The sequence below is a fragment of the Carassius auratus genome, chromosome 2 (assembly GCF_003368295.1).
Source record: "Carassius auratus strain Wakin chromosome 2, ASM336829v1, whole genome shotgun sequence".
Taxonomy (NCBI): domain Eukaryota; kingdom Metazoa; phylum Chordata; class Actinopteri; order Cypriniformes; family Cyprinidae; genus Carassius; species Carassius auratus.
Window position 1 is genome coordinate 13,368,932 of NC_039244.1, and position 27,746 is coordinate 13,396,677.

General features: G+C 37.4%; 1 protein-coding gene across 5 annotated transcripts in view; it reads left to right on the forward strand.

Moving 5' to 3' along the window:
* LOC113116388 (cAMP-specific 3',5'-cyclic phosphodiesterase 4C-like) overlaps positions 1-27,746 on the forward strand; it is a 33,326-nt gene that overhangs the window by 1,108 nt on the left and 4,472 nt on the right. Inside the window, exons 1-10 of one of the 5 annotated variants that reach the window (XM_026284541.1) lie at positions 11,769-12,419; positions 21,324-21,515; positions 22,565-22,606; positions 23,230-23,266; positions 23,985-24,058; positions 24,140-24,189; positions 24,302-24,414; positions 26,574-26,667; positions 27,330-27,502; positions 27,623-27,721. In XM_026284541.1, coding sequence (XP_026140326.1) covers positions 12,292-12,419; positions 21,324-21,515; positions 22,565-22,606; positions 23,230-23,266; positions 23,985-24,058; positions 24,140-24,189; positions 24,302-24,414; positions 26,574-26,667; positions 27,330-27,502; positions 27,623-27,721 — 1,002 coding nt within the window. In that variant the 5' untranslated portion in view covers positions 11,769-12,291. Of the gene's footprint in view, positions 1-11,768; positions 12,420-21,323; positions 21,516-22,564; positions 22,607-23,229; positions 23,267-23,984; positions 24,059-24,139; positions 24,190-24,301; positions 24,415-25,385; positions 26,038-26,573; positions 26,668-27,329; positions 27,503-27,622; positions 27,722-27,746 lie in introns of those variants that run through there. The other 4 variants (XM_026284525.1, XM_026284549.1, XM_026284534.1 and 1 more) reach the window with 4 other exon arrangements.

The window sequence follows — 27,746 nt, forward strand, 5'->3', positions numbered from 1 at the left end:
CAACTGGTTTTATTGATGTCAGTCATCGACAATCAGCAATTATAATATTCACATTCTTAGAATCACATTATTCGTCACTTTCAGTTTTTTTGTGTAAAGACAGTGTTCAGTGTAAAAAAAAAAAGAAATAAAGAATTTAATTAAACTGATTAAAATTATATTTTACAAAATATGTCTATTTCAAAAAAATGCTGTTTTTAAACATTTTATCCTTTGAAGAACCTTGAAAAAATATCTACTGTTTCCATAAAAATATTAAGCAGCTCAACTGTTTTCATCATTGCTATTAAGAATTGTTTCTTGAGCATCCAATCAACATATTAATATGAATTCTGAAGGACCATGTGACACTGAAGACTGGAGCAATGATGCTGAAAATTCAGCTTTGCATCACGGCAATACATTACATGTCAAATATATTAAAATGGAAAACACTTTTAAATTATTTTAACTTGTAATAATACAGAAGTTGTAGTTTCGATCAAATAAATGGCAAAAACATATTGCAGAACAAACCCTGTTAAAAATCCTTAAAACTGGTCTTTTGGAAGCCAGTGCCAAAGTTTTTCTCTGACGCCTGTGCCTTTGACATGTTACAGCCTCTGTTTTGAGCTGTTTCTGTGTCTGTTAAACTCCCAAGATTTGAGGAAGTCAGAGGCTGACAACACTGTAAACATCCCCAGCCATGCACACACACGCAATAAACTTTGAGAAATCATTAGCAGAGCTCAGAGGAGGTGTTATACTAAAACTGTGAAATAGGCATCATTTCAAATATTTATGAACTGCTTACAGTTATCAAGTATTTTGCCAATGAGTGAACAGTAAACTCAGAAGTTGTTTACTGGAGAATAAATCTGCAAGAGTTTCAGCTGAAATGTTTAAACACATTGTTGTCACCGTGTTCATGTCAGCTGGTTTGTGTGATGTGAGTGGAAAGAGTCAACCCGTTTCTGTCTAATGGACTCTAAAGCAGTTCTCTTGGCTCGGTGAACAGTGGAAGTCCACACAGGTCAAATGTGACTTTTAGTGCTGAAAAGATCTTTCTTGTGTGTGTCAAGGATTTGGGAGAAAGGCTGTTGGAGAATTATGACAGGATGGTGAAGGAACAGGAACGATTAAACAAGCCATATCTCTGTCAGAATACTCTCCACTAGAGATGAAGCAAATCGGAGAAAGAGACTTTATTTAACATTTAGTGTCAGGAACTTTAAAGTGTTTTTAACAGAATATTACAGGGTTATAATAACAAGATCTGATTGCTCAACGAAGTCCTTCCAGAGAGTGGTAACATATCTTCAGGAGATTTCCTGATTTTTAAAGTGCATATTGCAGGTTTAAAAAAATTCGAATTAATATATAACCTTGTACGAAAATACCATATGAATCGTTAATGCACGATTTGAAAATGTTTTAAAAGACGTTGAGGGCACAAAATTAGAAGAAAAACTGATTGTCGTCATGAACATGAATGAACAATGAACAGCTTTATTTCTATTAACTAACATTAACAAAGATTAAGAAATACTGTAACAAATGTGTTTCTTACTCATTGTTAGTTCATGTTAGTTAATACATTAATGTTTCATAAATGAACCTTATTATAAAGTGTATCTGGAGCAGTGTTGCCAGATTGTAAATGCCCAAGTATCGTACCGGAGGTTCATAATTATCGTATTTGGGGAAAAAATATCGTACACGAGTGAAAAACGTTATTTTTTCTATTCTAAACCAACAACATTTTGACACGACCTGTATATTTCCACAATAAATAACTAGCCGTATGGTTGGACAGAAGCAGTGCGACAAAATACTATCCCATTATTTTCAGTGATTGTCTGCATCGCGGCTGCATATTAAAACATATTAAAATGATTTTTAACACTTGCTTTGTCGTGTCCTTTGAAGAAGGAATTTAGCTGTTGCTTCTTGGTGCAGTTAACATCTGAGCTGCTGTCATTGTAAGACTGTGTGTTGCCAGATATTGAAGGGGTTATTGCTGTCATGGATCACAACAAAGTGCTCGTTGGCTTTAAAGCAGGGCATCCTCCTGCATTCTTGACACACCCTGAGGTGTACACAAATGCATTTAGAGTGTCTGTAATGAGTCGATTTCGTGTATGAGTATAGAAGCCCTATGACTGCAACTATCATTTGAATTTTCAGAAAATTCTGAAATTATTGTACATTACGTTTTTTTTTTCATTGTTGATCGTACATCGTACCGAGGTACAAATACGATAATTATCGTACATCTGACAACACTGATCTGGAGCAGCCTCCGCCATTCTTTCAAATCGACTCTCTGCCAAGAGACCCGCCCTCCTCCGACTCTGATTGGCCATGAACCTGAAACAAACCAATCAATCCAACGATGGCAGTGAGTATTACCCAATCAGGGGCTGAATAGGACGAGTCTTCACAGAATGCCGGTGGGATGATTTGCATGAGATGCTGCATTGAAGACAACTTCGAAAATTCAGGACAAACCCCATCCCCTATTGATTCAAAACGGGACGCGCTATTTTATTCTCAAATACGGGACGATTCCGTATTTTAAGGGATGGGTGGCAACCCTAATACAGAGATGCTGCTTCACGAAAACATCAACTGTGCACTGTAAGTCTTGTTTTTAAACATTTGCTACCTACTAAATCAGTTAATCACTTTACAATAGCTTGTAAGCATTAGCAATAACGTTATGTACCATGTAAAAATGTTACCATATGAGAAGGCATAGCTGGTAGGTTAACCTCAGTTTGCTAATATAACCATCAAGTCTGGTTACAGCTTATAGACATTGTTTGCTCATCTAATGTTTTTTTTTTTTTTTTTTTTTTTTTTTTTTTTTTTGTAATGTAGTGTTTATAATGCTTTGGGAGACATTGCAAGTAAAAAGGGAGTGTGAAGATGATCTGAAGCAGTGGAGGCAAGCTCTTATTAACAACCTCTACTGGACTGCAGCTTCCGCTCCTAATGGAGATGTAGATGTGATGGACGCCATGTGGAAAAGCAAGGTTAGCAGTGATTGTGATCTAAACTTGTCCTTGCTTCTCCCAGCATATGCATCAGGCCTCATGGGGTCTCTGAGAGAGAGATACTGAGGTCACCACAGGCTCCAGGAGAACACATCACTGTCTTGTCCTCCACTACACCTGCTCCTCTTTCCAGATCCCTCCATAGGATCAACAAGATGAGGCTGTTGTTGTGCATCTAGCACGGCATTCACCATTTAAAAAATGGCGACATCACAGTTGTTATTTATATTAACAGTTGCAATGTTGTGTTTTGAGTTGGGTTATTAACAGTGCTAGGAAATATTATATATTTGTTGATTTAGTGTTGTATAAATAAAACTGAATTCAATTAACCATAAATGTAGATCTGCTTGATATTTATCAGATATAAACTTCATAAACACGTTTTTATGCAGTAGGACAATTGTGATTGTGATTATCTTTATTGATTGTCACCAAAATGGGGCCATACAAAACCTTTATAAAGTCCCCCTTCCTTTGGAAACTGTCTAATAATGGCTGACACAACACATGCACAAGGTAAGGCCTTCCTGATCTGTCTGCTCAGAATGCCATAGGTCCAGCGCACAACTTGCCTGTATGCTGTCCAAATGCCTTATACCAATGGCATCAAAAATGGACTCAATTCTGTGGGGAAATCATGTCCTAGTGGTTAGAGAGTTTGACTCCTAACCCTAAGGTTGTGGGTTCAAGTCTCAGGACAGCAATACCACGACTGAGGTGCCCTTGAGCAAGGCACTGAACCTGAACTTCTCCCTGGGCGCCGCAGCATAAATGGCTGCCCACTGCTCCAGGTGTGTGTTCACTGTGTGTGTGTGTTCACTGCTGTGTGTGTGTGCACTTTGGATGGGTTAAGTGCAGAGCGCGAGTTCTGAGTATGGGTCACCATACTTGGCTGTGTCACTTCACTCAATTTGTCTTGTCTAACCATTGTTCTGTGTTCTGTCTAATCCTGGCATGTCCCTGCTCCCTTGGCTGCAAAGCAAGCTCATAATTATATCTGTGGTCCATCATAAGTGTAAATAAACTTTTAAAATTTCCTCACCATCTGAACTGTCTTTGTGATCCATTGTTTTCCAAGGACCGCACTCCCTCTCGTTGCGTCACTTCTGGTTTTGGCGGTTTTTCAGATGTGGAAGTAAAAGTCTCTCACAAAAACTATTCCAGAAGCTTTAATTGCTTATTTTAAAGCATAGTTTAAAGAAAATCTAGTTCCTATATTATTTTTTCTATACATCGACTCACTGGCTCTCTAACCTGGAATATGCACTTTAATTTCAGATGTTCACCGGAGATTAACGAATCTCACGTTGGCAAATATTTTGACCCATGAATCCCTCAATATTTTGCTAGCTTTTTCTTATACTACGCTGCACCCACAAAGCTTGTGAGTTCTGTGAAGTAACATAATCTGAACTGTGGGTATTTTAGAGAAGAAATGTAACTTCCCCTTGTTTAATTATTAAAGGTTTTTGACAACCAGAATACAAAAGGGTGCGGCTTTGTAACAGCTTCCTCTGCTTTAACAACTTTCCAGAGATGCTCGATGTGTTTTGGATCCAGAATTTGTGTGTAAGGTAGCTGATCTGCCTCTCAAGACTGTTTAGCAAACATAAACAATTCCCTGCCAATGCATGAACTTATGAAATGTTTACTTTGAATGCAACGCAATTTGGATGAAAGCATCTGCCAAATGCAAAATATGATTTGATGCAAAACTTGATGCACAACAACCTGAGTTCAAGTGCCAGCAGTGGCCCTCATGCTCCCTTATCCTCGCCTCACCCATAAACAAATCAACTACAACTTTGACTCTTCTCTCCTCCTGCCACCTACAGGTTGCCAAATCATCTGCATTTATGACAGTAAAATTTGAAGTCAACTGCTCAAGTTTGAAGGAGCCTATTTTATCTTATTTTTCAGGTGGAAAATATACATTTTTACAAGACATGTTCCTGGATCAACATCTTTTGTTCAACATTACTGTCCAAAAATTCAGACTTAGCCCAATCCCCACCACAAAACCTAACATTACCCATAATTTATTATAAAATCAGAGGAAAATGATAACTTATTAACAAGGGTGTAGAAGCACCTAATCCTGATTGTAAGCCTAAAACTGACATTTCCTGAAAAGTTATATCTCAACTCTGATTGGTTGATTGGAATGTTGTTCCAGGATCAACAAAGATGTTGATCCAGGAACATGTTGTACTTGGTGAAATCACGCTCACCAGAGTGGCTTTTCCTTATCTTTCACATCACCTGACATTGTTGTCATTTAGTACATAATATTTTCTAATATTATCTTGTTCTTTTAATACAAAGCACACAGACCACTGTCATCTTCGTTAATGTAAAGACACGTTTTATATTCTAAACAGATTAAACTGCAAACATTATTCCTGTCATAATTCTTTACAAACACACACACACACACAAATAAAAAAATAATAATAAATTATTAGATAGATGGATAGATAGATTGATTGATTGCAAAGTACACAAAGTTGAGTTTAGGGTGTTGAGCCGCTGTGTATATTTACTACCCCCCTCTATGTATTGGATTTAGTCACACACTGTGCCATTATTTGGCTGCAGGCAGGTTCCAGTTAGTGTTGCATTTGGAAACAAGCCAGTGATGTGCAGGACTAAGGATGGTACTTTTAGTGCACTTGAAGATGGTAAAGCAGCAAGTTGCAGATGTTGAGCCTCATCTCACTCAGGACACACTACCACAATCCGACCCATGAAAAATACCTTATATACACGTGCACCAGTGCTACAGAGTTTCTCTCTCTGCGTCCCTCTCTCCCCCTTTCCTCCACCCTCTATCTTTCTGTCTCTCTCTCTCTCTCTCTATCAAAGGCTGGTTGTTTCAGGCTAGAGTTTAGTTTCAGGGCTTTGGATTCAGAGAATGGCACCAGGAGGCTGGATGGGACGGCACACTCTGTGGAGCATCTGATGGGATTATGAGCCTCTCACCTCCATTTCGGAGCTTTTCCCCACAGATTTTCAGACTTTTATTCAACTGATAAAATATCAGCAAATAACATCTGATGTTTAGGAGCATACTTTTTTTGTTAGGCAGTTTTTCCCCCGTTATTCTCTTCCTTTAAGGACTTTGTGGGATTCAGCAAGGCGAACTTAAGAGTGGTGTGATTTCCCAATGACTTTCATCCAGGACTTGGTGCACTGCACAGGCTATTGTGGGCCTTTATGCTGGTGATATAGTGGATTATTAAAGTTAATGTCAAGTTCCCAGAGTTCCGGCTTGGATTTTTGTTCATCAGTACTATGTTTCTCAGCGGATGGAGACACTGGGCACATAACAGACATGAGATGAGACAAGACATCTTCTGAGGTGTTTCTTTCAGTTCTGACACATCCTTGCTGTCCACAATCAGATACACTTCCTGAGTTTTAACTATAGCATTCAAAAGTTAGTTTTAATCCTCTCTCACGATGAGTAAAGACATTCGTTTCCCCAGGAAGGCAATGCAGATGAACTATTCAACGCGGCGACACTCATGCATTGGGTATGTATAAGCAACAATTATTAAATCAATATTTATCTTCGCCATAATTTGAGTTGGTTATGTGCTAAACTCAGTTCTAAAGCTTAATTTATTAGATTTTAGTGATTAAATAATGAGGTTGGTGGAACTTTTTTTGTTTGTTTGTTTAGCAAAAAAGTGGTGGAACTTTTTTTTGAGCAGGTTCTCTGAGCAAAAAAAAAAACCTTTGTCTAAGTGGCTGTGTTGCACCATGTCATCGTCCCATGTTGTTGCTGTGTTGATGAGCACTTATGACAATTTGAGATAACTACAGAATGAGATTTACACTGTGTGAATATGTTTTTCTTTCAGTGCTCTGTTCTGGCAGGTTTTTCTTGTGTAAGAATGTCTTGAAGCAAACCAGTCCACTGGATTTCTGACTAACATAAGCTTAACCTTCTAGTGGAGAGATCTGCTCTGGAGTTATTCAGACCTCCCTCTTCCTCTGCAAGCACTGTTATACATAGTATGAGAGTGTTAAAGTAGGCAGAGGGCAGCGCTGGCTGTTATGTGATGTGTTGTGTAGCTGCTATAGCCGTGGCCTGGACAGCCTGCCCTGAGGCCAGTAGAGGTGGAGAATCAATGGTTTAGCCAGTGTCTGTTGGTGTTCGCCTGTAGCAGGAAGGCAGAGTCACAATGGGTAGACACACTACCTTACACACACAGTAGCTAACACTGCCTTCAATCTGTGGCTCTCTGGGCCTGTCACAACTCTGCACAGCGTATCACAGAGTTACACTGTTTACAAGATAGTCTTTTCATTTAGAGACAACACTCTTACTCTCCACGTGACTCAGACAAAGCTGTGACTTGTTTCCTAGATGCGTATCACAACAATAGCCAATTAAAGCAGAGCAAGCAGTGCTGTAGAGCATCAGCATAAAAAAGTGGACTGGATATTTATACACACTGCATAATTAATGGTATTTAATGATTGATAGACATTTGTTATTCATTATTTTATGCATGTTTGGTGTGTTTATGTAGCATTTACGCCGTTAAGACCAATAGGAGTCGCCAGTGTGCAGTGTGTCAAATTTTGCGGTTTGTTGATTCTGAATTTCTCACCAACTGAGAGATTTTTTTTCTCTTTTTGTGTTGAATTAAATTATTCAACATCATTCAACCCTTAGTTTCAGTTATGTTTTTGTTTTCAGCGCATCTTTCTACAAGTTACATTGTTACGTCAGTAGTTTGAGTGAGTCACTGAATCATTCTTTCAACTGATTCATTCAAAACAGTGATTCATTCAGGAACGTGACTCGTTTGTTGCTCAGAGACGCAGAGGCTCTGTGGGGGATTCGTTTGGACCTATATTCATTGGCAACACAAAAACAGACAAAGCAACACTAATACTAAAATGTAAGTTACTCAAGTTTTTTTATTTTCTTCTTCAGCTTCAAGTTTTTAGGAACACCAATTACACATAAAATAATAGAAAAGCACAATGGAATACAAATGTCCAATGGCCACTGTCTGAAAATGCTAACCTGAGCTAAAATTCAGTCTGACTTGAATAATATTAGGTATATTTTGCATTGTATCTCAGACTGTTCTCATTGTAGTTGCTGCATCTTCATTGCACTGGCTCAGCAAATAACTTTGACCCCACACATAAGAGTAGAACCTCGTTGAGTCTAAACCGATGTCGAAAGAGAAAGTCAAGTGAGGTGAACCAATCACAGGACAACAGTGTCAGTATCCAGCGGACCCCAAAATAAGAGCTGAGAGCTCAGAATAGTCGATAGGCGCTGATGCTGTGACTGGAGTCGCTGTGCGTCACTGTTCTGCTCCATATTTTCAGCATGGCTGCTTTCCACAAAAACTCCCACTGTGCATCGATCTGTCAGCCTCTCCCACTAATGACGGGAACCCTGCCACCCGTCTGCTATTTCTCTATTAGAAACTAATAATCTAATCTAATTTACTTTATGATTATTATTATCATCATTTGGAAATCTGTTGCAATGTTTGTAGATTATAGGCTGGTGACATCTACTGGTGAAATCATGTAACTGTAAAAATCACAGTAATATTTTTCGTGGGGACAAATAATGAATAGCAGTTGTCCAACCAGACCAGCTGAAAAGTGTGACATCAGCTAGAAAACTTAAGGTGCTTTGTTTCTCAGCAGGGATGGAAAAGTACCGTGTTATTGCCAAAGGTTATTTTATTATTATTATTATCATTTTTTTGATATGGTACCATGGTAATACCACAAAAAATGTTTTGCACAAAAAGAGTATCAGATAAATTCCATGGTACAAAATTCAGTACAATGGTAAATATCAAAGTAAAATGGTATTGCCATTTGGCACAATCAGTCTACCACATGGCAGTATTGTAAACACATTTAAGAGTTGGGCAAGATGGGCTGAGCTCATGATTTGGTAAGTCTGGGTTTGGTTTATGTGGTCTTCCAGGTTGTTAGTTATAGTACTATTTTCACCAGCAGGGAGTGCAATTGTCTAATGTAAACGCATCACATTACGATTGAATGAAGGTCAATTTCCACATCTACCTGTAACAAAATCATTAAAAAAAAATCAAGTTGCAGTACTGATAGCAAATCTACACTACAAGTCATTCAATTTTTTTAAAATCACAAAACCAGTTTAATATGTGCTTCTAAAGACGACTTCCTTTTTTTTTTTTTTTTTTTTGCAAAAGGAATCCTCCCCTAATAATTATGAGCAGAACTAAAATCACACTATGATTTATCACAGTTTCCATTATGCGGTGCAAAACTGATCACTGGATTTGGTGAGCTGCTAGACAGACACGCTGTTAGCCAAGCATCACAGTGTGACAAGCCTGTGACTTCAGCACAAGTGATGTGCATGCTTCATGCATGCTGTGACGTCTCTACATTGAGTGTCTACGTACAGGTGAATTTAATTATTAATATATATATATATATATATATATATATATATATGTGTGTGTGTGTGTGTGTGTGTGTGTGTGTGTGTGTGTGTGTGTGTGTGTGTGTGTGTGTGTGTGTGTGTGCAGGGCAAATCTTGTCTGACTGGATAATATCATTGTTTACTCAAAAATACAACAAACTTAGTAAAATTTTGAAATATTAGTACATTTTAAAATAATTATTTAATATTTGAATATATAAAAAAATGTTATTTATTCCTATGATGGCAAAGCTATTCAGTGTCACATGATCCTTCCTATATGCTGAGCTGGTGCTCAAAAACATTTCTTATTAAAAAAGAGGCTGAGAGTCTGTATCAGCACAGAGACATTGGCCAGGTGTAAACACTGAAGTCTGTTTGCTATCTGGAGCTGATAGAGTTCCAGGACACTGATTTAAAGACTATACACTCACATTATAACCCAGAATAATAATAAAAAATAAGCACTGCCGTGAGCATCAGAGGGTTTTTCACTAAGCTGCAGAGCCAAGAATAATAATTGACATCATCTTGACCTCTGGACTTTCATTCCCCACCCGGTAATCTGTTAAGAAAATTTCATTTTATACGCTGGGTTTCAATCTGTCACAGTAATTCATCATACATTGCACTGTGGAAAATTTGTATTAATTCCTGAAAAATCATAACTACATCTGTAGTCATACTGGGATTATCAACATCCAGCACCGGATCAATCAGTTTTGTTTGGATTTGTAACATTTAATATAAAGAACTACAGTATGTAATGCATCTCTTATTAAACTGGAAAGTTTTGAGCTGTTATAAAATAAAATAAAAGCAGATTCTAAACGGTCAAAAACACATTTGCTAAAAATGTATCTTAAATCAACACAAACCTGGCCACTGGATGCACTTTTTAACAAAACAGCCCAAATTAACATTTCTGCAGATTTTCTGGGGCCTTGTTGTTTTCTCAGTATTTCATGCTAAAACACATGCTCCAGTAAATATTCAAATCTTTTTAAGAATTGCCCATCATTATTTTCTGGATCATGATTATGAGATCCTAACAAACTGTTATGACTGGAACATGTCGAGTAGACAGTCCGAACAAGGCCAAATCAAGGCCATTTGCTTTAGCCAAAGATCTTTATCAGCCCTCATGCTGTCCAAATCATTAACGAAGAGAAACAGCTACATCTTGGCAAGAGATTTGAGGGGAATGTTTGTTTTATTAGACAATATAATTTGTTCACAATTTATGTTTAGATCATTCAAGAGAGAAAAAAATGCCCATTGACTTTGAAACGATAATGAATACATTGAATAATAAATACATTTATAATGGAAAATGTTGGCTAAATAAATACTAATTTAATCTGGGAGTATTAGCTTTGCTGGAAAAAGGTCTGTGAGACACCCTGGATGTGATTTCTGTATCACTTGTTTCACTGCAGAGAAAGTTTTCCATCAGAGAAACCAGCTAAACCACTTTGTTTGAGGTAGCAATCATAGCAACAGTTCAGTACTCATATACTGGTCTCAAGTAAGTTGATTCCCCCTGAAGTTTCCTTGAGATTTCCAACTGAACTTGTAATCCTTCAAGAGTGAATATGAAGATTAAGGACATAAAGATCAGCTCAGGAAGTTATATGCATGCCTCTTTCAATTCTTGGCAGCAGTAGCAGGTTTTCTATTGTTATCTCAGGTTCACTGTAGATCCTCTCTTGAGAGGAAGGAACTTGACTTCTTTTGTCCTTGTCTCAAAAGTTTTTGGTTCACATTTGTGTCTGGACATACAGTCAGAGAGTTTATTAAAACCATTCTCATATTCAGTTATTGTGAGGATACTTATATTTCTGTATTCTGTTAGTGCTGAACAGACACACACTTAAAAATGAAGTTTCTTTATTTTTCCATAAAGAACCTCCTGTATGGAACATTTTCCGTTCCACAAAAGGTTCTATTTAGTGGAAAATCATTCTTTAGCGTTTTTTAAATGTTCTTCACACTAAGGACCAGAAAACAGTACACAACTTTTAAAATAAGTTTTTAAAACGCTAAATAACATATACTTGCAAACTTTTTTTATTATTATTATAACGTTTTATTTGAATTTCTATCTATCTTTGACTGTTTTTGTTTATTTTAATTCAAATTGTTTCTAAGCCCCTTGCTTTGATCAGCTGCAGACAGAGCAGGAAAGGGTTAACGTCTCAAGGAGGCAGAAACTATGCTTTCTTTGGCCCCACCCTCTTTCTTGATCCTGATCTCACAGTAAGGCGAGCTCCAGCCGTCTGGCAGCAGTGGGGCAAAGAGTCTAGTTCAAATATGGCACAGACTCTCCTAGATGAGTCCAGCTACCCCAGAGTAAGACAGATGCCTGAGGTACCTTCACTCACAGGATCATCTTAGAGGTGTCTACAAAAGAAGCTAGACTGGAGCTGACCGAGCAGAAGATCCATGTGTAAATGTTGCTGGAGCATCTCTTAAAGTTGCACACATGCTTGCAGAGTAAGGCATGGGTTTGGACGAGGCCCGTCACTCAAGCTCACTCTCTGTTCACTCGCAGAAGTGTCACAGTGGAGGTGAGAGCTGATGGACCGCTAGAAGAGAACAGTGGAAATCATGCTTTGCTTTTTCTCAATTTCCTTTAGAGTTGAATGTAGTAATCAACCAATGGGGCAATGAGGAATCATTTTGATCCACGAACAATGTTTACCTAAGAGGTGTGAAAAGAAAGTCTGCTTGTGTGATTTGTGGGAAGGAATTACATGAGAGACATCACCGGATAAGTGTGTTGGCAAGATGAGCGTGCCGGCAAACTGTGGATTCTCTTTCTCAGCTGACCGGGCATTGAAGCCTCGGAACTGGAATTTGTATGGATCTCCATGTGCCGTCAACAGACCCATCGACATTGTGCAGAAACGCAGGCGGTAATGAGATTTGATGATTTTTTTTTACAAGGCAGCATTACTGACAAATATATATTGGGGTCCAAAAGTCTGTGAAAATCTTTTCATCAAACTTCAGAAAACTTTTTTGTTACAAATTATTTCAACAGCATAACAATTTAAGTGAAAAATCTCTTTTACTTTAATGGCAGCAGAACTCCATAAGTTTGATGATCGTGTTCTCCAGCTTGATTTTCATAGATCCAAAGAGCATCTTGAGCTTCAGTGAAAGAACAGCCGACTGTTTGTACAGAGTTACATGATTTACCACAAAAGTGACTTATTTGATTAAATACAATTTGAATAGAATAAAAGTTGTCTTATAATATATACCTATAATATTTAAATATTTCATAATTTTTTTAACGGATGAAAAAAAAAAGAAAAGGTTCTGCATATTTCCAGGTTTAAATTCGATTTTGAATCCCAGATGTTCAATGTGGACTTTTAGACCTCACTCTATATTTTAAAAACACTTGAATCTTAGGCCCTTGAAAATCACAATTATGTGCAGTTGGATTGTGCGAATGTATTATATTGATAATTGGATTTATTTATTTTTTTGTCTTTATACCTGGTGTACAGTATACAGACAGAGACAGATGTTGTAGTTTGGCTGTATGAATCTATGTCCTAGGAATAACCTGCTGATGTGCTCTGACCCATGGAAACTCTGTTCAGACTGCATGCCTCTGACAGGATCTAGTAGTTCTCTGCTGTCTGATGGCAGTAAAGCAATATGAGAAATGAGCAGGTATTCCTCCAGGGTTTTGCATTACTCTGTGTGTGCAATCATTGATCATGAGTATTTTCTGCTTTTGCATTTATTTTTTTCATAGTCTGGAAATCAGTTCATGTGTAACTGTTCTACTAAATGCCAAACAGCCCTACTTACTGTTTCTCTGAGAACATTCAGAATTGAACACCTCTGATTCATCTGAACTCGTGAGGATGTCATGAAAAATGTAAATCGTTTTTTTTCTTTCATATTTTATTTATTAACCAGTAGCATAAAGAAATGTGAAAATAAATATGTGATGATACAACAAAATAGTGGCCCTCTTGTAAATAAGTGGAAGAAGAAAATGCAGAGAAATTCTTTTTTTTTCTTTCTTAATGTCATACTGTACAGAACTGTACAATTCTATTGTTACAGAAGTTGTATGTTGAAGCATATTTCCTGCAGCATTAGTGCTACCAAAGGGTAACATCTGGAAACATAATGACTTTTTTCACACAGGTTTCCTGAATGCTTCCTGGTTTGCCATTGGTCAGAAAAACAAAACATCCCTAAACTCACACCATTGGTTAAGCAAGTGTAACTGTGAATTGATGACCAAACAAACACCAATATTTTTACACTTTTCATGTTTTATAATTGCTTTTTCATATTTATTTATTCATATTTATAATGGCACACTTTAAAGCTTTGACAGCGGGAGGTTGCTGCATGTACGTTTGCTCAGATGCACACCATTTGGCATAAAGAATATTTTCAGATAGAGCTCAAAGTGAAGAAATAAGGGTTGCTGTGAATATTTGTCAGGTTTTTTTTTTTGGGGGGGGGGTATAGAAAAAGTCCATCATATCACTTTTCTACAGAAAAATCTTCCATTTCATGTGCCATGTCTTAAGTAGAGTAGTAATTTTATCGGGAAGTATGGGATTTATGAAATACAGAGGAAATCTGCTTGAGTCAGAGGGGTTTTGATTTAAAGAGAACCATAAAGCCTCTGTCCTCCCACAACATCAGCAAGGCTGTGCAGACCAAGCCAGAGACCGTACACTCCTTTTGGACACACACACACGTTTCCCACTCGAATAGCCATCAATGTCAATGTTGACAGCAGGATTACAGATAACAAAATATGTGTTTCCATTTCTTTCCACTATTTATTTTCTTAGGCCATATCTTGCTTTATCAGATAAAGTAAAGGACATTTGGGAATTAGAGACCTGGATGAAAAGTGAAACTTTTATTACAACTTATTATTTTAATGGAAACTTTAGGGAGCATATTACATATTACAGTCTGCAGCCATTAAATTACAAGATATACTTTGGCTTTATGGACCACAGTTTGAATTTATATTGCGCAGTGTGACATTAAATCTCATAGTCGCCATATTAAATGTATACAAATTATACTTTATATCTTAAAGTGTCATAAATGAGTGACTGTTTTTCATAAATCTGACTATTTCTGACTTTATATCTCAAGATTATATCACAAGATCTCACAATCGCTCAACTCCTTCTTTATCTCACAATGCGAATTCCAAAATTCACAAATCACTTGTGACTTTTAATTCTTATCATTTTGACTTTGTATCTCACTTTATATGGAGTGTGAATTTAAATCTCACAATTTATGTTCACAACTTATAGATATACCAATTAGAATTTATATATTAAAATATTACTTCATATTTCACAACTGAGTGACTGTTTATAATGTCCATAGTTGTGACTTTATTTCTCATAATTTTTTCGTTATGTCATACAATTGCTACGGTCTTATTTTAAACTTAATCTCACAATTACCATTTTTATTTTCTTACTTTGCGGAAGAAAGGGTCTTTTAAACTTTAACTTAAGCTTTAAATTAAGACAGGACTAAACATTCCAAGCCTAATGAAACATATTTGATATCAGTTTATTACATTGAGGTTTATAAAACTGGTCAATTATTAAAAGATAAAAATTCAACTTAAACATGAGATGACCAATAGCAAAAAGCCCATACTGTGTGAATTTATTACTCAATAAGACATTGCGTGTACAGACATCTTTCTCTTCATGTAATTCCTTCTTGTGTAGATTTTGGGGATCTTTAAACCATTTGTCAATTGTTCAACATATTTTCTAGAGCCTCATGTCCAGAAAAATGATTTATGGGATTCAGAGGATTATATTCACTAGAGGCTAGGAGTGCCACGTCTTCTGCTATTAACTGTTAGCGGCGAGGTTAAGACAACAGTACTCAACACAAAACAGTCTGTTTTTGAGAACCTTAAGGTTATTATCTAAGCACTTGGCCTTGTGTTGCTAAATTTTGTGACCTAACAGAAAATTGTTCTGTAATGAATATGTTGAATGGTGTTAGTGTTTTCTTAATCTTTATTAGAGAGGCTTGCTGTAAAGCATTCCTTGAGAATATCCATTTGTCTCCCTCTTGGCCGATGTCTTGGTGTTGGATTGCAATCGTCTGAACATCTGCAGCTTATTCTTCTAGGTTTTTTTTTTCAAAGTGAAATGTCACGAGGGATTAATTTTACCCCCATGAGCTACAGCTATTTTCAGTTTAAGTTGACCTATTATGAAATGATGCTATAAACCCATGGGGTCATTATAGGTCTTAAACAGGAATACCTGTAGAAATCTCAGATTTTGCTGTAATCAAGTGATTTTAGTGCATCTCCAAAGCTATATCAGAATTCTCCATAGCATGGCTGATTGTTGTTAGTTTTTTTTCACTTTAGATTACTTTCATAATATATATTTTGCTCTGGGCACTTCACATTGCCATTCTGTTGTTTTCTCGTGGTCACAAAATGATGGTAGGACAACAGCCTGAGCTCTGTCCGTGTCCTCTGAGAGACCCTCTGCTGTGTTCACAGAAGAGCTCAGTCACAGACCTTGCGTGGAAAATCTGATGCACTTCATTAACTCTATTTGTAGTGATGGTCTGGCACGATGCATGAGCCAGCAAGTCTATTTCCCTCTCTGTTTTTATTTTATTTTAATATCTCATATAAAAAAAAAAACTTTTAAAACTAGGGTATATGTGTGTGAATTACAGATTTTTATTTTAATGCAAAATGCATTATGCAATGCAAAATTTTAATGAAAATTCAGCTTAGCCATCACAGTTATAAACACTATTTTAAACTACATTAAAACAGAAAACAGTTATTTTAGACTGTAATAATATTTCACAGTAATACTGATTTACTGTATTTTTGAGAAAATCTATGCAGCCTCTGTGAGCATAAAGGTCTTTCAAAGTTTAAAACTCACTGATTCCAAACTTTTAAATGGAAGTGCATTTCTATGCTTAATCCACACAAATTTAAAGTAAATATTAAGGTTTTAATGTATTTATTACATATTTTAAAGTGCAAACCTCTAATTTAATTTCTAAACAATTGACTGGGCTGAATGTGCCTGCATAAACTGTGTTTACACTAACTGTAAAAAAGAAAAAAAGGTAGTTTTCAAAAGTACACTGTGTGTCAAAGTTCAAAGAAAAAAATTGCCATTAATTCCTGTTAATGCAATTGCAAAAAAATGGTTTTTGATGTCATGCACTCTTCTCTGTAATATCAGCATGTATCAAAGTCACCACCAGGTTGCTGTTTAGCAAGAAAATGAATGTGGAAATAACAGTGTAATGCGCCTTCAAACGTCTATGACTTAATTCTGGCTAACCCCCACTCATGCTTTAAAATGTCAGTCTAAATCAGAGACAAACCAAGCTTATTTTTAATCTTGACCATAAATGTTCAGTGGAAAGCTGAGATCACGGCACTGCCCCCTTCCTTTCCCTCTCCCTCTCTTTCTCTGTGCACCCTATTGTGCCTCAGAAATCTTTATACAATCTCTGCAGCTCTTACCGGTATGGATGTGCTCCACATTTTATGTGCACAATTAGGAAAAGGTAGCATGCACAGAAACGGTGATTAAACAATCAAGGACACATCCTCTGCCCGCAGTGTCTACGCACGAGTATGTGACCTGCTGGATGACCCTGTAATTAGCAGCCTCATCAGACTGGTAAAGTCTCCCGTGGTGCTTCTGTGAGACTTCATGAAGTATCAAGAAGCGTCTTTTTAAAACTCAAATGCATGTTCACTTGTGGTTAACTGTGCTTTTAATCTCTCTTCTGCCCTTGAAATGTTCAAGTTTTGGTGTTGTGCAGCATTGTTCATGGATGCCCGAGCCCCTGGGTGTTCATTGACGTCATGTGACGTTGTGTTTCTCTTAAAAGTATTTTTTTCTTGCTGATTAGGAACAATGGAGAAAGGAACAGGATGAACAGCCTTCTGGCTGCGTCCCAGTGGACTGGTAATTCAACTAAGAGACTAAATGACTACTACGTGAGATTCATATGAACTTGTGGCTCCGCCTTCTTCTTTTCTATACATAAAATGTTGCATGAAAGCATGTAAACAAACATGCCTCACTGTGGGGCCGGTGCTCTTCCTTTTCTTAAGATGTTTTGAGTGTAGGTTAGTGATTGTGCATTATGTGGACTGTGATGGGACAGGCCAGGCTGGTGCAGCCCTGTAATGTGCCCGGGTTAGGACTGACATAGCACCCCAGTGTCCTGTGACGCATGCTGGGTGTCAAGTGTTCAGATACTGACAGTCAACAGGCAGCATATCATACAGCTGCAGGGGATTTAGTATCAGCTCTCTTATTCCTCACACGGGAGGTGTTCCTGAAATGTCTGAAGGTTTCTGCTCGAAGCCTTTGTAGTGAGTTTGTCTCCACTTAGAATGAATTTCAACCTGTTCCTGAAGGCAGTGATAGGCTGAGTTGAAGACACTCAAGTTACAGTGTGGATGCTGTTTCAGACTTAAGCTGAAAAAAGAAAAAGAAAAGTCACTTCTCTTACACTTACACTTACACTTAATTATATTTGTTTAAAGTCAAAACAAAAATGCTTTTCTTAGCTTATGAAATTGACTGATTACAGTAGAGCTAAAGCACAAACGGTGCACATGTAGTTTAAATCTCAATGCTTTGTTTAAGTAAAGCTCTGGAATGCACCAGCTGCTAAATCCATCATCTTGAACCCCAAAATCTCCCAAATTTATAACATTTTAAATGAATCTGAAATGCATTCTATAGTTGACACTTCAGTACAGTTGTTTACAGACTGATCACTGATGCTCCTTATCATTGTATTTATTTATTTAATCATTATCAAGTTGAGTTGGTTATAGTCATATTCATTTATTCTCTCTAATTGTACTATATACTATCATCATCATGCTTTGACTGAAAAAGGCCGGCTTCACACATGCTTCGATCATGAGCCACAGGAGGCATCCTATTCCCAGAAAAACAGCCAATTTTTCCGCAGCACTACAATCACAAAGACTGCTCACACGGACAAGTACATCTCACTGGTGGGACTGACTACTATTCAGTGATACAGACAGTTGTCATAACAGTGTAAGAAAAGATTGTTAAAGTAATAGTTGAAAAAAAAAATCACTGTATACTTTATAAAGAAGTCACATCAGATTCACATTTTGAAGCCAAAAGAACTTAAAACAATGCGAATGGAATTATTTGGATTATTATTATTTTTTGATACAGACAAAACTGTGATCACATCTTATGCACCTTAGTAAGTAATAATAGTGAGAGAATAGTAATCATAGTAAGAGAACTCAGACATTTGAATTGATTAATGCACTTAATAAATGGGCTTATATTCCTGTAAGCACAATGCACTGATGTAGTTTCCACAAGCAGTACAAAAACAGCATTAAAAACTGCTTAACCAAGTGATGAAATTACCACATATCCTTTTGACGGAGGATGTCTTAAAATGGCAACGTGGAAATGTGTGGGTGGATAGATGTGTGGGCTAAAAATAGCACAGCAGAAATCTCCATAAATATTCATGAATGGGGGAAGAATCTAAGGCTACCTGCAGCTCTAAATATAGCGCTTCCAGTCAGATCCCTCACACAGAGACGGGCTATTTATAGCAGCAGCTTGCAGAGTGTGCACAGGGACCCATAGGAGACACAGCATTAAAGATGAGGGACGGAAGCAGAAACCAAGTGGAGTCGACAGCTTCTGCCCCAAGCACAGGTATTTTTAGAGATGGATACGGTGTCCCCTCACACCAGAGCGTACAGTAGTGTGACTTAAAGAGATGCGCCGTGTGTTTTCGTCCATTCAGAAGAATGCTGCTCTCTCTCTTTCTCGGTCTATATGTCTCTTGCTCCTGTATGCAGTCACATGAATGGGATGCACTGGGTTGATTATGTAATACAATGTTAGAGACGTCTGACTTGTCCTCATGCAACATCTCTGAAAGATGTGCAATAGAGATTGAGATTGTACTTATTTTAGCTTCACGAGCACTATACCTTTCAAACCCATGTATTTTGTAAGGTGGTTTATACATGTTTTAGATGAGAGGTTTTTAAATTGTAGTCCAGAGAGAAGTTCAGAAAAAAATGGTGTAAAATTATATAATATTATTCATAATTAATATTATTTAAAAATATTAAAGTGTACTTCATATAATAATAACTTTATATATATATACACACACACACACACACACACACACACATACACACACATACGTGGGGTGGGTGTGAAATATATGAAATTTGGCGAATTTATTCTAGTTAATATTTTATTTTAATAGACACTAATACATAGTAAATATATAGTATTTATTTTTTATAAAAATTATTATATTATTATTATTATTATTATTATTATTATATATACTTTTATACCAATATATGAGTTATATTAAATTCTAACAAATTCTAATAAATGTAAACTATTTATTATATATTTATAATATATATTAAAGCCATTTTCTAGATAACCTGATATGTTCAAAGCACCTTTTAGAAATATTTAATATGTTTAAATGCTACGATCCTGCAGATAAAAAGGTCAATAAAGTCTAATAATCAAGCATAATCAACTTAAAAAAAAAACTGAATATATAGTACATTTGATTATATTTGAACTTGAGCAACATGAACCGCAGTATTACTTGTTGAACTAGAAAACAGAGGCTATAAATACTAGTGTTGTTTCCTTTATTGTATTATTGCTAATTTATGCAATGCATTTCCTGCTCTCCCAAATATAGAAAGAAATTGGCCATTGACTTGCAATGTTTTTCCACTCCTTCACATTAACCTAATAACACACTGTTGATGAATACATTAGCAGTGGATCATTATCTAACAGACAGCGCATCAGAGGCAGGACCATTGATTAATATAATCACCAGATATGTGTGTTTCAGTTCTGTGCCAGTTGGATTGGGAACTGACTTTACCTGAGAAGGTTATTTTTAGGCTTCTCACATGCTTCCACGTCAATGAGCCGGGGCTATTTTTAACTTAGCATTCCTGCATCACATTGACCTTGAAAAACACAACTTATTCAGAGCTTTGCTGCCTCGGTGTCTCAGGAGGTCTTACCCACTCCACAAAACCTGAATCTGTCACCGAGATGGACAGTTTTACTGCACTCAGACTAGTTTAGAGGAGGATGAAATCTCCTGATGCATTTCTCTCATTCACTTTCAACATGACAGACTTATTAGATCTCTGGTGTGGAATAAGAATGAAGGGATAGAGATATATCATAGCAAAAATTTTACCACCTCTTTAAAAGTTTAATAGGTTATCAACTATAACATGTACATATTTTAGTTTATGGATATCATCCAGAATTTAAGTATTGATGTACTAATATTGGATAACATAATTGTCAGGTTTTACACAAACTTTTTGGCCCCACTTTATGTTGGAGATGCTGGCTTGGTATTAGTGAGGCACTGAAGCATGTCCTGAGTTTGGAGACTGATGTACTGAATGTCTAGCTCTGTCATATTAACCCGCAACGCTATTGCTTATATCTACATTGATTGAGGAAGAGAGAACCTCTGTGCATTTGTGGGTAAGCATTTTATCAAGGTTTCAGTGACCTTTTGTACTAGTTCAGGTCATTGGCGCAGGGTGTGTACTGCACAAATAGAGATGCTGGGTACAGTTTTTTTCTCATAAAACTGTCAAAAAAAAATCTTCCTAACATAGCAAATAATCATAATAAAGTATACAGGTGAATTATATGAACCCTTTCTTGTTGTCTTTCTTTCCTCAGTTTTGATGTTGAGAATGGGCTGTCGGTGGGCCGCAGTCCTCTGGAGTCCCAGGCTAGTCCAGGCTCCGGCCGTGTGCTGCAGGCCAATTTCCCTCACAGTCAGCGGCGGGAGTCCTTCCTGTATCGCTCCGATTCTGACTTTGACCTTTCACCCAAGGCCATGTCCCGAAACTCATCCACGGCCAGCGAGCTGTGAGTATCACTTCTGTCATTTATGATCCCCTAAAATCACTCAGGAAATGTCAGAACTCTACATACTCAATGGATTCATGATGGCTTTTAATTCTTTAAATAAAATAAACTTTTTTCATAAAAAAAATATGATGCTTTTTTTAAAGATCATTATTTTTGTGTATTTGGTGTAACAGAATATTTTGACATGTTCAAAAACCAAATTATTTTTCAAATACTGAACATAACTGTAGGTCCTCTGTCACGCCTCTCTCAAACATGAGATGATTTCTAAAGGATCATAAGACTGGAGTAATGGTGCTGAAAATTCAGTTTTGCCATCACAGGAATAAATTACATTTTTACAAATTAATAAGATGGAAAACTGTTATTTTATATTGTAATAATATTTTCTGTTTTAATAAATAAATGCTGCCTTGCTGAGCATTAAGAGGCATAAAAAACATCATACCAACAACACATTTTTGAATGGTCAACGTTCCCAACTGGGGAAAAAACAATTAGTTTTCATGTGCATGTGGTTTTAGTCACTGCAAGCTTCACGTGTTACAAGCTGTGTGTGTACATGAGCTCCAGTGTTTTGTGGCTGGAAGAGATTTGTTAATTGGGACTGTAAACGTTTGCCTCATAACAGATGTGGCTTACTCCAGCTGGTTGATTATGTTTGAAACAAAGTTCTCCCAATACACACTTTTTTAATAGTGTATTACATCAAATCATATTGCTCGGTCATTCTGGAAAATCCAAGGCACTGGTCGTAAACTCCTTATTATTACCACTTCCAGCTGTTCTTTCCATCTGAGCACGCTTGCATGTCAGCTCTGGTTTGCCGGGATTTCAAATCGGAAAAAGGGCACCACATTCTTCTTATTTTCTGCATTTTATAGCCTTCCTCAAAGCCCGTCGCCCCAAATTGAAACACCATCCCAATAAACACCAACAGGGTGAACACAACCACCCACACCAACCACCAAAACTACTGTTTGTTGGGCTGATGTGAACTAGTGGGCTTAATCGCAGGTCACCAACTCTTGCTTGTCTTTTCAAAGGGAAGAGAGTTTGAAGCACTGGGAAGTCAACTGGCTAAATCGGTGAGAAGATATAGAAAAATATTGACCTGCTCTTAAAAGGGCTGTCCCCCATTTCTCCATTACAGAATCCAGGCTGGTCCTCTCTGCTAGACCAGTCTAACCTCAGAGCTTCCCCTGTTTACTCTTCACCGCCATGAGCATTACTCACGCCACCAAAGAGGCTTTGGAATATATGAATAAAGACACAATTCCCAGTGTGTTTTCTAGTTCGGCTTCTCTCCCGCTGCTCCTAAAATACGTGCATGACACACCCTATCCGAGCCCATCTGTGTTCTTATTACGTATTTCCATAAGCTTTTAATGTAGGATATCTAATATCCCATTGGAGAATCTGAGGTACCTTCCTTATACTGAGCTGTAATTTGTATTTATTTTTCATCCAAACTGCATGTTAATCCAAAGCGTATTACCACCCGCTTGCTCTTTTGAATGATGGTGTGCTGTAACCTGAAGCCGACCACATCCTTAAGTCCCAAAAGTTTAACTCTTAGTCATTTGTTTTCACTGATCCTTAAGTCATTTTATGTCCCTCCTTTTATTATTGAGAGATTAAAGAGCTGTCTTTTTCAATATGGAATTGTTGTGTTTGATTTGTGAATTGTTCATGTATTTTTCTCTTCCAGACATGGAGAAGACATGATAGTTACACCGTTTGCACAGGTTAGTATTAGAGTGGGCCTTGAAAAGGAAAGCTTGCATCGTTGATCTGACATTAATGGCATTTATGGACTTTGTGTCATGTGGTTTTAGAAGAACTTGGTAGTTTGACTTTGCTCTCCCTAGATTTTAAAGAGATATTAATCTCCTTATATTTAGAAGTGTCTTTTTTTTTTGGAAGTGGAGTGTGCCGCTTTTAGCCTTTGCAGGAACAGCCCTTCTGCTATTATGCAGCTTGCTTTACATGGGATTTGCGTCACCATTGTACTCGATTTACAAAACAGGCTAGGAATCCAATACCGCATTTGTCGATATGGATGCTGACAGATGAGAAATCTGCACGGCTTTGGAAATCCGATACCCTTCATGCCCTTTTGAAACTCCAAAAGTGCTGCAGAATTTCAGACAAGCCAGACGTTTTACACAAAGGTTTCGTTTTCTAGGTCACCTATCTATGCAACATTTATTCTCTCACTCGCTGCAAAAATCATTTTATTAACCTGTTTTATCTTGTTTTTAAGTAATAATACCTAAACATTGGAAAAAACTAGATGATGTTTATAAATATTATATATTTAATTCTATAAAATAAAAAAGCTAATAATACAATCAAAAACACTGATTTCTGAATACAGGCTGTAAGTGAGTTGGAGTAGCTTAAAAAAAGCAAGGACTAAGGATGTGTTCTTGGCATGGGCCTACATTATTGTATTTCTCATAGGTCCTTGCCAGCTTGAGGACTGTGCGGAGCAACTTTGCTGTTTTGACCCATCAGCAAGACCGCGTCCCGAGCAAGTAAGGCCCAGTAAATTGTGCGATGCCTGTTCAAATGCTTTTTAAGTCATGCTTGATCTCCACTGACAAAAATCTCCACAGGAGGTCCACTGGAAGCAACCCACCATCCATGTGCAAGACAAGCCTACCAGGTTAGACAACAAACTCTAGTAGAAAAGGCAAACAGTATAAAGATTATTTTTAATACACATGATGATGAACACAGTAGTCATGAATATATCAACGCTTCGCTGTTTTTGGCAGAGGAGCCATTTCAGAAGTTGGCAGTGGAGACTCTGGATGAGCTGGACTGGTGTCTCGAACAGCTCGAGACTCTCAAGACACGTCACTCAGTCAGTGAGATGGCATCCAACAAGGTAGATCTTCCATAATAAAAGATGATTCATCACTGACAGGCCTCAAATATCCCGATTGTCACCCAGGGACTTGACATAAGCGCTAATAGCCATCTGACAAACAATACATCAACACATGCTGATAACAGCACTTAAATACCCAACATGCCTCCGTATGAATTACACACGCGTCAGATGTCTATTTTAGATTGGAATGGGATTCATGCATGTTCTGAATCACTCCCATCCCCCGTCCTCATTGTGTGCTGAAAAATGTGAATGAGAGTGGAGTCATGGATGAATCTGCTTCCCCCCACCCCCTTTATCTCCCCTCATTCCTGCTGGGGATTTCAGACCCTGTGTGACGTGTGATTAGCCCACCAACGCAACAACTACGTGCACCACAGATACACACTCTCACACACATACGCGCACATACGAACACATGTTTGAGTGTTGAGTGTATCACTTATATTTCTTCTGCACAGTCAGGAATCCCCCTGACAATCAGGAATCCCCCCTGGTTGAGGCAAAAAATATATAAAAACTGAGCATGCAAAAACCTTTAAGAATATAGGTTAAAATAAAAAGCTGATTTTTTTTTTTTTTTTTTTTTTAAATTTGCTGTGCCATTTTTTATAGATAGATAGATAGATAGATAGATTGCTCATTTAGTTTTGAAAGCATTTTGAAAGCCATATAAGTGGCACATCTTACCCCCACTGTTGGGGTAAAATGAACCCGTACCAGATTATGTCAAATATATATTTTTAATAATTTTTTAAGTTAATGTGATTAATTATTGTAAAATAACCAAATATTTTTTGTACATTTTGTCAATTATTGTTAATGTTATGATAAATAATTAGGATAATTAAAATGTATTACCTTTCAAAAGTATTCTGTCAGTTAGATTTCCTAATGTTTTTGAAGGAAGTCTCCCGAGGCTGCATTTATTTGCTTAAAATAAGGTCATATTGTGAAATGTTATTGCAATTTAAAGTAACTGTTTGCTATTTTAATATATTTTAAAATGGGATTCATTCCTGTGTCAACAAAGATTTCCCTCGTTCATTACAATGGAAAACACATTCACACACATGCGCACAAAGCATGAAGCGACACCTGAAGTGTTCATCTTCAAACCAAGTGCACATGGAGCAGCCCCAGCCCCCTGTATCCACCCCATCCAGCCCCTGCATGTGCCATGGAGCAGCAAACCAATCTCATGCCTCCCCCTGACCCAGCCTCCGTGGCAAAACTCATCCGATTGGCCAGCATGCAGCAGCGAGTGGGGAGCTACCTGTCGGGAGGGAGAGAGAGAGGGGGCTGCTGGGAGGAGCCTGATCTCTGTGTTTACACATGAATCAGGCAGAGTTGGAGAGTAGAGCATGCGGCAGTGATGCACACTCGCTCCAGCCAGCAGCACACGCTCTCAACCCGCCACAGGTGCAGCCCATGGCAGCTGGAGCTCCCACTGCTGGGACCGTTAGACTGCTGTGGAACCGGGCAGCTCGGGCGATCTGGAACGTGTCTGTAGCATGTGCACTGGCTGGACGGAGCTTCTGTTTTGTTAAAGCTCCATTTGGTGCTGAAATGCCAGACATCAGTTACTTGCTCTCTGTGTCGTGGATGTATGTTCAGGTAAGGCTTGGGTTGTGATTCTGCATGTCCGGCTGTGCTTTCATTTAGCCAGGGAGAACCTCTTGCATTGTTTTTGTCTGAAATTGAGAGGGATGCTCTCGCTGACCCTCTATAAATCACAGATGGTGTGTGAGGATGTTAGTGTGTGTGTGTGTGGGTCCTACAGTACTACTATACATTTTACAGCCTTAGTCAGAAGTGCTTCATTCTGAAACCTCGTGTACGATTACATAATAGCACTACACAGATGAAAGGCACTCCTCCTGTTTGGTCCAGCCCTTCATCTTGGGTGACTGTAGGCCTGCTACCACTCTCAATGCAGTTATATTCAGATATGAGTAGGTCATGTGATATTTTACACCTTGATAATTTCTTAATTAAACATGCAGCACACATTTGTAGGATAAAAATTCAGTTAGGAATTGTATGGAAAGGGCCAAATAATTTGTATGGATTTATTCAAATGAAATACAGAGTAGATTGGAGAGGCTGATTCTCAAAGGGCACGTGTTTTGTTCTTGTGTCTTGTCCTGCAGTTCAAAAGGATGCTGAATCGAGAGCTAACCCAGCTGTCAGAGACCAGCAAGTCTGGAAACCAGGTCTCAGAGTTCATCTCCAGCACCTTCTTGGGTAAAACCAACTATTTAGTACTTTTTCTAACTTAATACAGATGTCTTCATTTCAAATTACACTATAAACAACACAAAAAGATTATGATTTGTGAAAAAAGTATTATAAAATGTGTAAATATTTCAGATTAGCAATCAATTTTATATTTTCCGTTATTTATATATATATATATATATATATATATATATATATATATATATATATATAAATTATTTTTACATTTAGTATATGTTTTAGAGACTTTATGGGCTTTTGTCATTATTATTTTTTTATATTTAATATTAAATAATATGTATATTTTATATTTTTTGTAAACTTTTCAGCATTATTTTTATTGTAGCTTTAGTAATGTTAGTAGTTAAAATTATTTTAGTTAGTTTTAAACTAATTTCACATTTTATTAATTTACGTTTTCTGCCTAATATTTGTATTTCAGCTTTATTTTGCTAAAACTGGCAGGACATTTTGACTTAACATTGTCATTGTTACAAATTTGCTTCAGTTTTCATTAATAATTTACATATTAACATTTGTTTGTTTTGAATCCTAAAACTTTCCTTTTTTTTTCAAGTTTAAACTGCATTTTCCAGCCAGGTTTTCATTGTGCATTTAATGAGCTGTCTGTCAGTGTATGTACTTATAAAAATGAACCTATGTTGCAGAGAAGCAACATGATATGGATATTATGTCCCCACCAACCAAGGAGAAGGAGAAGAAAAAGTGGCCCATGTCTCAGATCAGTGGATTGAAGAAACCCTCACACAGCTCCAGCGTCGCAGCTTCCAGCATCCCACGCTTTGGCATCAGCACTAACCAGGAAGATCTGCTGGCCAAGGTGAGCTCTCGTGGCCAGTAAAACACCCTATCAGCAAACTAAAATCACCATGGACTTTATCTGCAGTGATCATAACAAAGCCCAATGCTTGTTTTAAATGAATCCAACTCCCTTTTGCAGGAGTTAGAGGACTTTGACAAATGGGGTGTGGATATGTTCAAGATATCGGAGTATTCAGGCAGCCGACCGCTAACGGTAGCAATGTACACAATCTTTCAGGTATAAAATGTGGAATAAAAAAACT